This window comes from Borostomias antarcticus (assembly GCF_949987555.1).
Source record: "Borostomias antarcticus genome assembly, chromosome: 11".
NCBI classification, from domain to species: Eukaryota; Metazoa; Chordata; class Actinopteri; order Stomiiformes; family Stomiidae; genus Borostomias; species Borostomias antarcticus.
In genome coordinates, this window is record NC_140244.1 from 24,638,495 (window position 1) to 24,654,643 (window position 16,149).

The window sequence follows — 16,149 nt, forward strand, 5'->3', positions numbered from 1 at the left end:
AATGTCCAGCCCCACTCAGGAGCCCAGATATCACACCCCACCCAACACACGTGGGAGTCAAAGCTACCGTAACAGCGCGCATGCTCCGATATGTCGAAGGAAGATGTACCTTGACACACTTTAATGTTGTCACAATATCTCAGCGTACTGTACACGAGTCCAGCTGATGTGACGCTGTACTGTATAGACTCGCTGTTCATATAACGTTGACAAACGGATTATTAAAGGTAGTGATCGAAAAGCAAAAGACAAGCACAAGTGTGTGTAAACAAAACACGCACGCACGCGCACACACGCACACACACACACACGCACACACACACACAAACACACACACACTCGCACACGCACACACACACACACACACACGCACACACACACACACACACAATCACACACACACACACCATGTTATGATAAGAGCTGCAAACTTGATTCCAAAACCTTCACACCACATTCAACACATGCAGGAGCACCACCAGTAACGCCTGCAAATTAATCCTTTCCTGATGCCAACGAAAACGCAGCCTGTCTATGGGCTTCAGACAGCTCCAGAGCAGACTGGGTGATTAAGCAACAGGGTTAGGGTTGGGGCAGGGCAGAAGCTGCAGGGTTAGGGTTGAGGCAGGGCAGAAGCTACAGGGTTAGGGTTGGGGCAGGGCAGAAGCTGCAGGGTTAGGGTTGGGGCAGGGCAGAAGCTACAGGGTTAGGGTTGGGGCAGGGCAGAAGCTGCAGGGTTAGGGTTGGGGCAGGGCAGAAGCTGCAGGGTTAGGGTTGGGGCAGGGCAGAAGCTGCAGGGTTAGGGTTGGGGCAGGGCAGAAGCTGCAGGGTTAGGGTTGGGGCAGAGAAGGCTGTTGATTAGATTCTACGGCTTTAATTCAGCTGGACAGCATGATCAGCCTCCAGCCTTCTCACAACTACGGTCCTCCATACGTATTACCGTCAGGGCCCCTAATGTCTGGCCCTACAAAAGGGCCCCTACTGTCTGGCCCTACAAAAGGGCCCCTACTGTCTGGCCCTACAATAGGGCCCCTACTGTCTGTCCCTACAAAAGGGCCCCTAATGTCTGGCCCTACATCAGGGCCCCTACTGTCTGGCCCTACAAAAGGGCCCCTACTGTCTGGCCCTACACCAGGGCCCCTACTGTCTGGCCCTACAACAGAGCCCCTACTGTCTGGCCCTACAAAAGGGCTCCTACTGTCCTAACTACCCTTCGGTCCTAAGTTCAACAAGCTCGACAAGCAGAAGTAAGAAAGAAAAAAAAGCAAAATATATCAAACCAAATGCAAAAATACACAAAATATACATTATATGGACAAACATATTGGGACACCTACACATTACACCTACAGGAGCTTTTATGACATCCCATTCTAAATTCATAGGTATTAATATGGAGTTGGTCCCCCCTTTGCACCCCCTATATTAATGCCTATGGATTTAGAATGGGATGTCATAAGAGCTCTGGAGGGTGTGATGTGTAGGTGACCCACTACTTTCGTCCATATAGTGAATATGAATAGAATGGAATGCTGAAAGAAGAGATGCAAATAGAGTTACATAGACATGTAGACACATAGATATGTGTATACATGTGTATTACAGGATGTAGATATGTACATTCTAAAGGGTACACATATAAGGTGCTGTTGTGCTGAGTATAGTTACTGGGCTCAGTCCAGAGGTCTGGGGTTAGGAGTGGGATTAGAGTGATTGTGTTTGGGGTGGGTGGGTGGGGGGGGGGGGGGGCATCCTGTTGAGAACAGGCGCAGTCCTGGCTATGATTCGGATGGCCTGTGGTTAGAAGCTCCTCCTAAGCCTGTTTGAGTTCACCTTGTGGATGCGGTGCCTTCTCCCCGACCGTAGCAGAGAGAAGAGTCCATAGTCCAGGTGACAGAGGTCTCTCAGGGTTGTCCTGGCCCTGGTTGTGCACCGCCTGGTGTAGATGCCCTGGAGGTGTGGGAGAGTCTCCCCGGTGATACGCTCCGCTGATCTCTCTCTGCGGTGCCTCCTGGTCTTGGCTCCCGTACCAGGCGGTGATGTTCCCAGCCAGGATGCTCTCTGGAGAAGCTCTGAAGAATCTGGGAGGACACTCAAGAGTTTCCTCAGACCTCAGAAGTCTCTGTCTTGACTTCCTCACCGCAGGGGTCCGTGTCTGTTGTCCATGTCAGGTCCTTGGTGATCTGATCCCTCCCAAGACATTAGAAGTAGTCTATCCTGTCCACTGGAGTCCCGTTGATGTTTAGAGAGCTGTGGGTCCTCTCCTCTCGAGGATTCATTTGCATAGGGGGGTGTTAATTTCCAGGTCCCTGAGTTTGGTGACGAGTATGGTGGTGGTGGTGGGGGGGGGGGGTTTATCTCACATAATTCCTGATCCCTTTGTCCAGGCAGATGTGTGGAGGATGTGGGCAATGGTGTTATTATTATTATTCTATACTATTAGTATAAGTATTCTATACTTCTGTACTAACTGCCCTCTAACCTTCTGTCCTAACTACCCTCTACCGTTCTGTCTTAACTACCCTCTACCCCTCTGTCCTAACTACCCTCTACCCCTCTGTCTTAACTACCCTCTACCCCTCTGTCCTAACTACCCCCTACCCCTCTGTCTTAACTACCCTCTACCCCTCTGTCCTAACTACCCTCTACCCCTCTGTCTCACCTACCCCCTACTCCTCTGTCTTAACTACCCTCTACCCCTCTGTCCTAACTACCCCCTACCCCTCTGTATTAACTACCCTCTACCCCTCTGTCCTAACTACCCCATACCCCTCTGTCTTAACTACCCTCTACCCCTCTGTCTTAACTACCCCCTACCCCTCTGTCTTAACTACCCCATACCCCTCTGTCCTAACTACCCCCTACCCCTCTGTCTTAACTACCCTCTACCCCTCTGTCCTAACTACCCTCTACCCCTCTGTCCTAACTACCCCCTACCCCTCTGTCTTAACTACCCCCTACCCCTCTGTCCTAACTACCCCCTACCCCTCTGTCTTAACTACCCCCTACCCCTCTACCCCTCTGTCTTAACTACCCTCTACCCCTCTGTCTTAACTACCCCCTACCCCTCTGTCTTAACTACCCCATACCCCTCTGTCCTAACTACCCCCTACCCCTCTGTCTTAACTACCCCCTACCCCTCTGTCTTAACTACCCCCTACCCCTCTGTCCTAACTACCCCCTACCCCTCTGTCTTAACTACCCCCTACCCCTCTGTCTTAACTACCCCCTACCCCTCTGTCTTAACTACCCCCTACCCCTCTGTCCTAACTACCCCCTACCCCTCTGTCTTAACTACCCCCTACCCCTCTGTCTTAACTACCCCCTACCCCTCTGTCTTAACTACCCTCTACCCCTCTGTCTTAACTACCCCCTACCCCTCTGTCTTAACTACCCCCTACCCCTCTGTCTTAACTACCCTCTACCCCTCTGTCCTAACTACCCTCTACCCCTCTGTCTTAACTACCCCCTACCCCTCTGTCTTAACTACCCTCTACCCCTCTGTCTTAACTACCCCCTACCCCTCTGTCTTAACTACCCTCTACCCCTATGTCTTAACTACCCCCTACCCCTCTGTCTTAACTACCCTCTACCCATCTGTCCTAACTACCCTCTACCCCTCTGTCTTAACTACCCTCTACCATTCTGTCTTAACTACCCTCTACCCCTCTGTCTTAACTACCCCATACCCCTCTGTCTTAATTACCCTCTACCCCTCTGTCTTAACTACCCCCTACCCCTCTGTCTTAACTACCCCCTACCCCTCTGTCCTAACTACCCCATACCCCTCTGTCCTAACTACCCTCTACCCCTCTGTCTCACCTACCCCCTACCCCTCTGTCCTAACTACCCTCTACCCCTCTGTCTTAACTACCCTCTACCCCTCTGTCTTAACTACCCCCTACCCCTCTGTCTTATCTACCCTCTACCCCTCTGTCTTAACTACCCTCTACCCCTCTGTCCTAACTACCCTCTACCCCTCTGTCCTAACTACCCTCTACCTCTCTGTCCTAACTACCCTCTACCCCTCTGTCTTAACTACCCCATACCCCTCTGTCTTAACTACCCTCTACCCTCTAACCTTCTATCCTACCTACCCTCTATCCTAACTGCCCTTTAACCTCGTCCTAGCTACCCTTTTGTCCTAATTACCCTCTGCCCCTCTGTCCTAATTACCCCTTACGTTGTCCTAATTACCCTCTGCCCCTCTATCCTAACTAACCCCTATGAGCACACTGGCTCATTGTTCCTTCCATCCGTCCCTCGTCCACCCTGGCCAACTCCCCACCCCACCCTAACCCTGGCTCAGATATAGACAGCTGTTCATTGTCTATTTTGAACTGCCGTGACAGTAGCATACCAGGCCCGTGCCACTGCTCAGCCCAGAACAATAGGCTTGCTCATATAAACATTTCTATCTTGGAAACCAGTCCGCCACCAGCATACCTCTGGTAGACCCAGTCAATCCTGCTGCTGCCACTCCCTAAGCCCCGGAGGAATGGGGGGGGGCTACAATAAGTCTACCTCTGTGGATAGCAGAGCAGAGTCCCAACACACACACACACACACACACACACACACACACACACACACACACACACACACACACACACACACACACACACACAAACTGTTTATAGCATCCAGGTAGGTTTTTCAGATGTAGTTTGGGTTAGCCTGAATGTTGTGGAGGCAAATGGGGAAATGAAGATTGGGAGGCAAGGAGAGAGCTGGCTGACATTTGTTTATTACTGCCCAATCAGTGGCAGCGAAATCAGTTGTCGGCCCAATCAGATTCAATCCAGACAACAAAAAACAACAACCTAGCAACCGCTCTGCCAAAGACAATTGTGATTGGCTTAAAGAAATCCAGCGTTTTGTTCCCCCCTATCCCCGAATGGTAATGAGTCCAGACAGACAGACCTTTCTCCAGCTCTGGCACAGCGTCAACGGAGTGGGGAGATAGTTCTGACTAGGAGAGACTAGGGGACTGGAGGAGAGAGCTAGTTGGGAGACTGGTAGGTAACTGACTAGGAGACTGGAGGAGAGACCTAGTTGGGAGACTGGTAGAAGACTGACTAGGACATAGGAGGAGAGAGCTAGTTGGGAGACTGGTAGGAGACTGACTAGGACATAGGAGGAGAGAGCTAGTTGGGAGACTGGTAGGAGACTGACTAGGACATAGGAGGAGAGAGCTAGTTGGGAGACTGGTAGAAGACTGACTAGGACATAGGAGGAGAGAGCTAGTTGGGAGACTGGTAGAAGACTGACTAGGACATAGGAGGAGAGAGCTAGTTGGGAGACTGACTAGGACGCTGGAGGAGAGAGCTAGTTGGGAGACTGGTAGAAGACTGACTAGGACGCTGGAGGAGAGAGCTAGTTGGGAGACTGGTAGAAGACTGACTAGGACATAGGAGGAGAGAGCTAGTTGGGAGACTGGTAGGTAACTGACTAGGAGACTGAAGGAGAGACGTAGTTGGGAGACTGGTAGGTAACTGACTAGGAGACTGAAGGAGAGACGTAGTTGGGAGACTGGTAGGAGACTGACTAGGAGACTGAAGGAGAGACGTAGTTGGGAGACTGGTAGGAGACTGACTAGGAGACTGGAGGAGAGAGCTAGTTGGGAGACTGGTAGGAGACTGTCCAGGACGCTGGAGGAGATGAGAAGCTAGAGTGTCGTTGGGCTTTGCAGCGAGGAGCAGCATTCCACAGTGGCTCCACTGTTAAGACCCCGGGAATTCTGGGAGTGTACTGGAGCCTCCAGAGCTTAAATACAAGACCACATGAGACACATTCACACCTGTCTACAAGCAAACACACACACACACACAGTCATGTAAGAGCACACACTCATGCAAGCATGCACGCGCACCCAAACACATACGTCATCAGCTGTATTGGTTGAGGGATAATTGGAGATGATTGGCTGGAAGTCCTCGGCGTAACCCTACCTCTCTCTCTCTACCGAGGTCAAACGTAGGTCGTCCTTGGACGAGACCTCCAGTTTCCAGTCATACCGATCCTCCATACATCTGGCTAGCTCTGAGGTACATTCTGCTCATACATCTTGCTTGAGTACCTCCACCACATTAGTGTGGGACGCCCTCGTGACCGACACCCGTGTGTTGGCACCCACACACCAGTTCGGCTGGCTGGCAGCTCCTGGTGATTCTGGCAGTGACCAGCCAGCCTCATTCTCCTGGCTATTTTCTCACTCACCCTTAGTGACCCCCCCATACAGATGCTTGTTGGTGACATATTGCCCTTGTTGATGTTAAGTACTGCACACCGCAATCTGGTGTAGCACCCATATAGGGACTTCTGCATTGTGGGCTTCAGGGTCCAGCATTCACAGCCAGTTGACCCATAAGCCCAGGTATTTGATCTCATTGACTTCCCTCAGAGCAGCGCCTCCTGTTGTTGTTAGAGTCGGATGGTCCAGGAGGATGTTGTAGGTGATTATCTCGGTTTATCTCGGATTATCTCAGACCGACCTTGGCACCCTCTGTCTCCGCTCTGGACGGGAGCTCCTGTGCTCGCCCTACGTGATCAGAGAGACGTTGTCCGCGTCGTCCAGGTCCTCTGATGCTCCCGTCCTCTGATGGCGTTCCTGAGGGAAGGACTATGATGAAGAGGAGGGGGGGTAAGGATGTCCCTTTGCGACACCCCAGCCTTCGCTGTTGCCGTCTGGGGTCACTGCCTTGGCTCTTGTACCTGTGTACATGGTCTCGATGGCCTGGAGTGGATTGGGATGGACACCGAACGCCTTAAGTATCAAGTCGGGTCAAATGCCTTTTTGAAATCGATGAATATCACACAGAAAATCACAAGACTCCCTTTTATAAATAAAACATCTTTAATCTTCCAAAAGCTGAAAACAGACCAAACAGTCGAGTCCGGATCACGTGTCGTCGGAGAAAACCTGCCCCAGGACAGCGAGTCGAGCGCTGAACGGCTGCATGGGACAGGAGAGGAGAGGCGCGGCCCTCCGCGCTCCCGGCTTCAGAGCGATGCTCTCCGACTGACCGGTGAGCAGCGCGGCGTCGTCCTCTGATTGGCCGTCCTGGGCGGGGGGCTCGGTCAGGTCCAGCAGGATGTCCCGGAGCTCCTGGCGCTCCTCCGGCCTGCGGCTGCAGCAGTGCAGCGCGGCGGGGTCCAGGGGGTGGGCCTCCGTGTTGAATATGTAGCCCCCCGCTCCCAGGACGCAGTCCTCGCTAGGCCCCGCCCCTTCCTCCCAGGCCTCGGGCTCCAGCAGGAAGTGGGTGGGGTCAAACAGCAGGTACAGGTACTTGATGGTCTCCGCCAGGAAGAAGGACTCCATGCGGTTGTCCAACGTGTGGTCGCGCATGTCCTTGACCTGGGGGACAGAGAGGAGACGTTCGCACGCCGTTAAGAGACCACGCCTGGACGGACACACACACACACACACACACACACACACACACACACACACAGTACACTACTCTACACTAAAAGAGGCTAGAGATGCACCGATATGAAAATTTTGTCCGATACCGATAACAGATATTAACATTGCCGTCATGGCCGATAACCGATATTTACCAATGTCGATATGTTCTGTATAAAAACAAGTTTCTATGATAATCAAATGTTATACAGTACATACTGAAAAACACATGGAAACACGTAGTCTCTACTTCCAAAACATTCGGAAAAGCCGATAAATCATAGATTTACCGCATTGTTTCCCCTCAAAAACAACACACACACAACAGCAGCTAGACAGAAATAATTATCGGCTTTTCACATCGGCCCTGTTTTGCACATCGGACCGATAGCGATATATTAAAAAATGACTAACATCGGCCGATACCGATATGACTGCTGATATATCGTGCATCCCTAAAAGAGGCCGTCACTCACGCTGGCATAGCCAGTCACACACACACACACACACACACACACACAGTACACACACACAGTACACACACACAGTACACACACAGTACACTACACTAAAAGAGGCCGTCACTCACGCTGGCATAGCCAGTCACACACACACACACACACACACACACACACACACACACACACACACACACACACACACAGTACACTACACTAAAAGAGGCCGTCACTCACGCTGGCATAGCCACAGTCCACCCTGCTGATCTTCTCCAAAGACTCGACAGCATCTCTACCCAGCTGCAGGAACGTGTGGTCACCAGTAGCTCTGAACAGATACATGGCACTCTCGATCAGCTCTGAAACACACACACACACACACACACACACACACACACACACACACACACACACACACACACACACACACAAAAACACACAAAAAAACACACACACGCACACACACACACACACACACACACACACACAAACACAAACAGACAAAAACACACAAAAAACACACACACACACACACACACACACACACACACACACGTGTTGAGATGCTGGAGGGTACGTGGCTGGAGGGAGTAATGTGGTCCTCGTGGTCGTGGTCTTTACCGGGACGTAGGGGGTAGCCCTCTCTCTTGTCCACCGTGTAGCCCTGCGTGATGCTGTAGAACTCGGGCAGCCCCCCGTACTGACGCCACACACTGTAGTAGTTCAGGAAGGTCCTTACTGCACTGTCCACGTCCCCCACCAGACTCTGGAATACACACACACACACACACACACACACACACACACACACAAACACACACACACACGGACGGACGGACGGACGGACACACACACAATATTATTTGTAGGTCAAGTGTGAAGTTCTCTAGCGAGTGTGGGTAGAATACAGTTATCAGTAGGCAAGGCCAGAAGGCCTCTGTGGATTGTGGGTAGTGTAGTTTACCTGTAGGCCAGGCCAGAAGGCTTCGAGGGACTGGAAGACAGGCATGGAGACTGTTCCTTTGTGCATCTGGACCCACAGGTACCAGTCATCAAACCTGGTATAGTTCTGAATGGCCTTGTCATACTCTGTGGGCCAACAGTAAACAGCGACGTCTTTGTCATATTGTTTCACAGTTCTAAGACATTGAATACATAAAGTTCAGTCAAGTCTCTGGTCTATGCTAGTTTACTTCTATTCTGGCCTTAACGTGTCTATTCATGTTGTCTTCGAGTCTAATCTAGTTAAGTCCAGTCTACTCCACTTGACTTCTAGTCAAGTCGAATGTAACCGAGTCTGACCTAGCTCCGGAGATCACCTTGGAACATGGAGAGCAGTTCCTCATCTTGCAGCATGATGGCGCCCTTCACCAAGTACTCGAAGTAGGAGTCCACCCCCGCCCCGATGCCTGCGTCCTGAGCCACCCACTTCTTAGTCAGCACGTCGATGTGGTTTCCCACCTGGACAGAACCCACAAAACGGTGCACACAAGTGAGCAGCTAGAACGTCAGATACCAGATATATATACCAGATAGGTAGACAGACAGACAGGCAGTCAGATAGAACAGACAGGTGGACAGGCAGATAGACAGGTAGTCAGATAGACCAGACAGGTGTACAGACAGACAGGTAGTCAGATAGACCAGATAGGTGGACAGACAGACAGGTAGTCAGATAGACCAGATAGGTGGACAGACAGACAGGTAGTCAGATAGACCAGATAGGTGGACAGGCAGATAGACAGGTAGTCAGATAGACCAGACAGGTGGACAGACAATAAGATAGTCAGATAGACAGGTAGTCAGATAGGCCAGACAGGTAGACACTAGACAGACAGGTAGACAGATAGAAGACAGGTGGACAGACAGACAGGTAGTCAGATAGAACAGACAGGTGGACAGACAGACAGGTAGTCAGATAGAACAGACAGGTGGACAGACAGACAGGTAGTCAGATAGAACAGACAGGTGGACAGCCAACCAGCCAGACAGACAGACAGACAGCCCGGAGCTGTGACCCTACCAGTCCGATGTCAGAGCGGGTGTTCCACAGGGAGCGCAGCGCCCGGCGCGCCACCTCCTCGTAGACGGGGTCGCCCGTCAGCCGGCTGAGGGCGGAGAACTCCAGGATGAAGGTGCCCACGCCCGCCGTGCACGTGACGGGCGTCTCCGTGGGGCTCACGCCCTTCAGAAGGTTCACCGTGCCGTACGGCATCCCCGTCGGGGTCTGGAAGGCTGGGGGCGCAAACGACACCATAGAACTACAGTATTCAAATCAAATCAAACTTTATTTGTATATGTTTCATACACCGAGGCAACACAATGTGCTTTACAGAGAGCAATCGGGGGGTGTGAATAGGTCCCACCCCTATATAATCCAGAGGGAAGCAAAAAAACGGTGTCACCCGGGGGTACTATTATTACTGCTAAAACTAGGGTCCGGGTAGTTTCAACGTCAGACCCATGAGAGTTCTTTCGCTGATGCGCTATGAAAGCTACGCTAACTACGTTACTGCATGCTGCAGATCTCTCTATGGGTCTGGGACACTTTGTGCAAAAATCTGGTCCGGAGTCCCGGCGACACCAATCAGTAACGACTTTCGCGATCAGGCGTTCCCACCTATAGATATGCCCCGCCCATCCAACCTGGGCTAGCATCTCTCATTTGCTGCTAGGATCTGTCACTCTTTTAATTTTGACCCATCGATACGCCCTCAGAACACCAGCTTGGGCGGCGAAGTGGCACAGACTCTATCATGTTAATGCGGAGCGCAGCGTGATATTTGAGCCTGGAGAGAGGCTAGGGTCCAGGGGTCAGGGGTCAGGGGTCGGGTCTCACCAGGCAGCAGTTTGCGTGCGGCGTCCTCGGCCATCCTGAGAAGAGGTCCAGCACACGGCCAGCCAGACTCCACTTCCACCCCCGCCCGCTTGGACAGCAGGTGAGCAGACAGGAGCCCTCCCACAACTACACACACACACACACACACACACACACACACACACACACACACACACACACGCACACACACACACACACACACACACAATTAGAGAGTGATAGTCAACCCCCTCTTCCTGATGTTCCCACTCCTCCACCCTCACCTCCCCACTCCTCCACCCTCCTCCACCCTCACCTCCCCACTCCTCCACCCTCCTCCACCCTCACCTCCCCACTCCTCCACCCTCCTCCACCCTCACCTCCCCACTCCTCCACCCTCACCTCCCCTCTCCTCCACCCTCACCTCCCCTCTCCTCCACCCTCACCTCCCCACTCCTCCACCCTCACCTCCCCTCTCCTCCACCCTCACCTCTCCACTCCTCCACCCTCACCTCTCCACTCCTCCACCCTCACCTCCCCACTCCTCCACCCTCACCTCCCCTCTCCTCCACCCTCACCTCTCCACTCCTCCACCCTCACCTCCCCACTCCTCCACCCTCACCTCCCCTCTCCTCCACCCTCACCTCTCCACTCCTCCACCCTCACCTCCTCACTCCTCCACCCTCACCTCCTCACTCCTCCACCCTCACCTCCCCACTCCTCCACCCTCACCTCCCCACTCCTCCACCCTCCTCCACCCTCACCTCCCCACTCCTCCACCCTCCTCCACCCTCACCTCCCCTCTCCTCCACCCTCACCTCCCCACTCCTCCACCCTCCTCCACCCTCACCTCCCCACTCCTCCACCCTCACCTCCTCACTCCTCCACCCTCACCTCCCCTCTCCTCCACCCTCACCTCTCCACTCCTCCACCCTCACCTCCCCACTCCTCCACCCTCACCTCCTCACTCCTCCACCCTCACCTCCCCACTCCTCCACCCTCACCTCTCCACTCCTCCACCCTCACCTCCTCACTCCTCCACCCTCACCTCCTCACTCCTCCACCCTCACCTCCCCTCTCCTCCACCCTCACCTCTCCACTCCTCCACCCTCACCTCCTCACTCCTCCACCCTCACCTCCCCACTCCTCCACCCTCACCTCCTCACTCCTCCACCCTCACCTCCTCACTCCTCCACCCTCCTCCACCCTCCTCCACCCTCACCTCCCCACTCCTCCACCCTCCTCCACCCTCACCTCCCCTCCCCTCCACCCTCACCTTCCCACTCCTCTACCCTCACCTCCCCTCTCCTCCACCCTCACCTTCCCACTCCTCCACCCTCACTTTCCCACTCCTCTACCCTCACCTCCCCTCTCCTCCACCCTCACCTTCCCACTCCTCCACCCTCACCTCCCCACTCCTCCACCCTCACCTCGTATGTTGGTCTCGAACACGGAGGCGTTGACGTCGATGTCAAAGTCCACGCTGTCCTGCAGCAAGGACGCCACCCGCTGGAACTCGCTGTGGTTCCCTAAGATCTGTCCAGCGCCCCAGAAACACACGGTCAGTTTGCTCGTCCTTAATGAGTCTGGTCAGCTAAAGCACTGGTCCACTGGCCAGATACTAGTCTAGTCTAGTCTAGAGCACTTGTCCATTGGTCCTGGTCCTCTGGCAGCAACCAGTGTAGTCCATAGGCGCATTCTCACTGGCCATTTCAACCTGGAGTGACCTCGGGGAGAACAGACATGTCGTTTCTAACTCACAATTTCAACCCAGGGCGGCATTTTCAACTGTGTTGAAAATATACAGTGAGAAATGGTCACTTCAACCCAGTACATTTTGAACGTTGCATTTCACAGTGTAATTGTGAAAACACACAGGGTTGAACTCAGGGGCGAGTCAACCCCGAGGTCGCCCTGGCTCGACTCAGCTGATTAATTGGTGCCGATAGGACGTTTTTAAAACTATCGTTATCGGCTGAACTGGGCTCTGATAGTGGCTGATGACTGCACAGGCTCCGCCCATTTTAAATGGAACTTATTCAAACGATGTAGGACTAATCCACCAAATCACACTTAAGGATGTTCCGTTTCATTTTGAATCCACTTTTTATCTATGAAAAAAAAGAAGCTATTAGCTATACTGAATTAATTGACAAGGATCCGGACCACAGCCACGACCAACTGACAAAAAGAAGTAGGCTACTTCATTTTAACTTGATTGAAGACAAAAATAAAGAAAAGGGGTGATTTAAAAAGAAATGTCCTGGATATATAACCTTCTACTCTTGGGTGTGAGGAAGACATTCTTAGACATTCTCCTCAGTGAAACAATCATTCATAGAGGACATGAATAGTGAAGGAAATATGTAAAGCACTGTTGGACATGTAGGCCTACTGTAACAGGTGACAAAGGGCAGGTGTGTGCAGGTAGAAGAGACTTAAACGCTTGAGGCAAGAAACATGACAGCTAGGCCTGAGTTTTCATTACTCTCTGCTTTTTAGCCTACATTGAGTTTGATGATCCAGATTTGTTTATTTAGTTATTAACAGTGGTAATACACAGTATATATCAATGTATATACTTTTTTCTATTGGCCGATCAATCGGCTATCGGCTTTTTCCTGCTCCAAACTATCGTTATTATATCGGCCTTCAAAAATCAACTGTCGGTCGACCTCTAGTTGAAATGTCCGGTGAGAATGCGCCTCATGGCCCTGGGCCTCTGCTACTACTAGTGCTGATAAAGTGGAGGGAGGGGCCCCGGCCAGGAAACACAACTTACCAGCAGCGTGTCCAACGCGTCTATCAGCGTCAGGGAGAAGCTGAGGAAGGAGAGCATCGTTAGAGGTTTGAAAGTGTTGCAGTGTCTTAACCCTTTTAACCCTGGAAGTACAGTGACAACATTTTGAATATTAATTGGATTTTCCCTATAATACGAGAAAGTGCAGTTTCTCAGCTTTCAGCAAGTGTTGGAGTGAGGAATTTTTTAGATTAGTTAGATATTTTTTTTATATTATTAAATATTTGTTCGATATTTTAAAAATGTTGCCGGTGACGTGGTCGTATCGAAAGGGTTAAAAACTGGCCTCAGGGTTAGAAGAACTATGACTGTAACCAATTCCTGCTGTACTGTAGAGTCTATCCTGGACCTCTCACTCACCAGGCCCGCAATGCCTAATCCCAGAACGGGGGCGGCTGTAGCTCAGTTGGTAGAGCGGGTCGTTCAATGATCGAAGGGTCAGCGGTTCGAATCCCAGCTCCGACTGTCCACATGTCGAAGTGTCCTTGAGCAAGACACCTAACCCCAAATTGCTCCCAATGAGCAGGTTAGCACCTTGCATAGAAGCTACTGCCATTGGTGTGTGAGTGTGTGTGTGAATGGGTGAATGAGAGGCCATTGTAAAGCGCTTTGAGTGCAGCTAAGGTGGAAAAGCGCTATATAAGTGCAGTCCATTTACCATTTACCATTTAACTTGTTGCCCCTCCGCTCCATGTACATATATTGTTACTTAGTGTAATTACATTGTATTGATCTAATCTACTGGTTGCTGCTACACTATAACGTGTTTATAAATACTCACAGCCCACAACTAGCTAGGGTAAGTTGGAAAGTTTTGCCATCCAGCTACGACGACGATCGTGATCACAGCCAGGTGCGTCCCAGCTGCTACGCACTGCTAACCACACGTCACCAAGCTCTCCCCGGGGAAGGACAGCCTGGTTTCCATTCACTATCAGATTCAGATCCTGTCTAGAGCCTGTCTACTCCCAACTGTCATCTGACGACTGCAACCTCGCCTTGGCCAGGTCTAAAATGCAAAGCGAACTACTGAGCAGCCTACAGTGTAGGCAACTACTAGTAAACTACTACTTCTAATACTGCTGCTACAAGTTTAGATTACTTTATTGTCCTTTGCAAGAAATTTGTTGCCACATCTGTACATTGGCTCACGTGAACACAATACAGATAGAATATACACAGATTTACATGTATACACTTATCACCATACCCTCACACCATACAGAAGCTTAAAGTTATAGCTTACCTGCCCCAGTCTCTAGCATCAGCCCCTACCTGCCCCAGTCTCTAGCATCAGCCCCTACCTGCCCCAGCCTCTAGCATCAGCCCCTACCTGCCCCAGTCTCTAGCCTCAGCCCCTACCTACCCCAGCCTCTAGCATCAGCCCCTACCTGCCCCAGCCTCTAGCCTCAGCCCCTACCTGCCCCAGTCTCTAGCATCAGCCCCTACCTGCCCCAGTCTCTAGCCTCAGCCCCTACCTGCCCCAGCCTCTAGCATCAGCCCCTACCTGCCCGTCTCTAGCATCAGCCCCTACCTGCCCCAGCCTCTAGCATCAGCCCCTACCTGCCCCAGCCTCTAGCATCAGCCCCTACCTGCCCCAGCCTCTAGCATCAGCCCCTACCTGCCCCAGCCTCTAGCATCAGCCCCTACCTGCCCCAGCCTCTAGCATCAGCCCCTACCTGCCCCAGCCTCTAGCATCAGCCCCTACCTGCCCCAACCTCTAGCATCAGCCCCTACCTACCCCAGCCTCTAGCATCAGCCCCTACCTGCCCCAGCCTCTAGCATCAGCCCCATACCTGCCCCAGTCTCTAGCATCAGCCCCATACCTGCCCCAGCCTCTAGCATCAGCCCCTACCTGCCCCAGTCTCTAGCATCAGCCCCTACCTGCCCCAGCCTCTAGCATCAGCCCCTACCTACCCCAGCCTCTAGCATCAGCCCCTACCTGCCCCAGCCTCTAGCATCAGCCCCTACCTGCTCCAGTCTCTAGCATCAGCCCCTAACTGCCCCAGTCTCTAGCCTCAGCCCCTACCTGCCCCAGTCTCTAGTGTCCTGCCCCAGCCTGTAGCCTCCTCAGCCCCTACCTGCTCCGGCAGTCTCTACCATCAGCCCCTACCTGCCCCATGTGTCCTGGCCATCACAGGTCAAGGGTCGCAGCTCGTCGTAGGGGAAGGCATTGTCCAAATAGCTGTTGTAGGCGTGGTAAAACATGGTCTTGATTCGGTCTCTGTGTGATGGGCACAACGAGTTAGCTGCTGGCTTGTGTTGTAACCCAATGAGCCATCTGATGATGACAATAACAATTGATGATGACAATAACAATTAAAGACGCAGTAACTCCCTCACCTGTAGTGAGCCATCTCCACATCCGTAAACTCGTGTCCTCTCGCATTGTTGATCAACAGGGGAAAGACGCACAGTGACAGAAGAGCTGTGCACAACAACCTGAGCATCAAGACACAAGTGGGACCTGCTGGCTAGCTATACTGAGTTCACAGGTCACGGGAATGTCGTATTGTGGATTCCACTCTTCCACTAACTATAAACCCTAAATTAAAGATAATTCGTTAAAAGTACAGTGATGAAAGCTAGTGATGCCCCATGTACTCATCCTCAACTCTACTGTGGGATCCCCTTGCATTAGTTAGCTAGGTGGCTAAGGAAGTGG

At 52.2% G+C, this 16,149-nt stretch overlaps 1 protein-coding gene across 1 annotated transcript; it reads right to left on the reverse strand.

Annotated features, from left to right (window-relative positions):
* Positions 1-6,878: 6,878 nt before the first annotated feature.
* edem2 (ER degradation enhancer, mannosidase alpha-like 2) lies at positions 6,879-16,125 on the reverse strand. The gene is made up of 11 exons (XM_084445858.1): positions 15,828-16,125; positions 15,598-15,708; positions 13,467-13,506; positions 12,115-12,220; positions 10,706-10,831; positions 9,890-10,101; positions 9,186-9,327; positions 8,831-8,955; positions 8,488-8,632; positions 8,104-8,225; positions 6,879-7,357 (listed from the first exon to the last, which is right to left on the reverse strand). The coding sequence occupies exons 1-11, from the start codon at positions 15,932-15,934 to the stop codon at positions 6,902-6,904; spliced, it is 1,692 nt and encodes a 563-aa protein (XP_084301984.1). The 5' UTR covers positions 15,935-16,125; the 3' UTR covers positions 6,879-6,901.
* Positions 16,126-16,149: the final 24 nt, after the last annotated feature.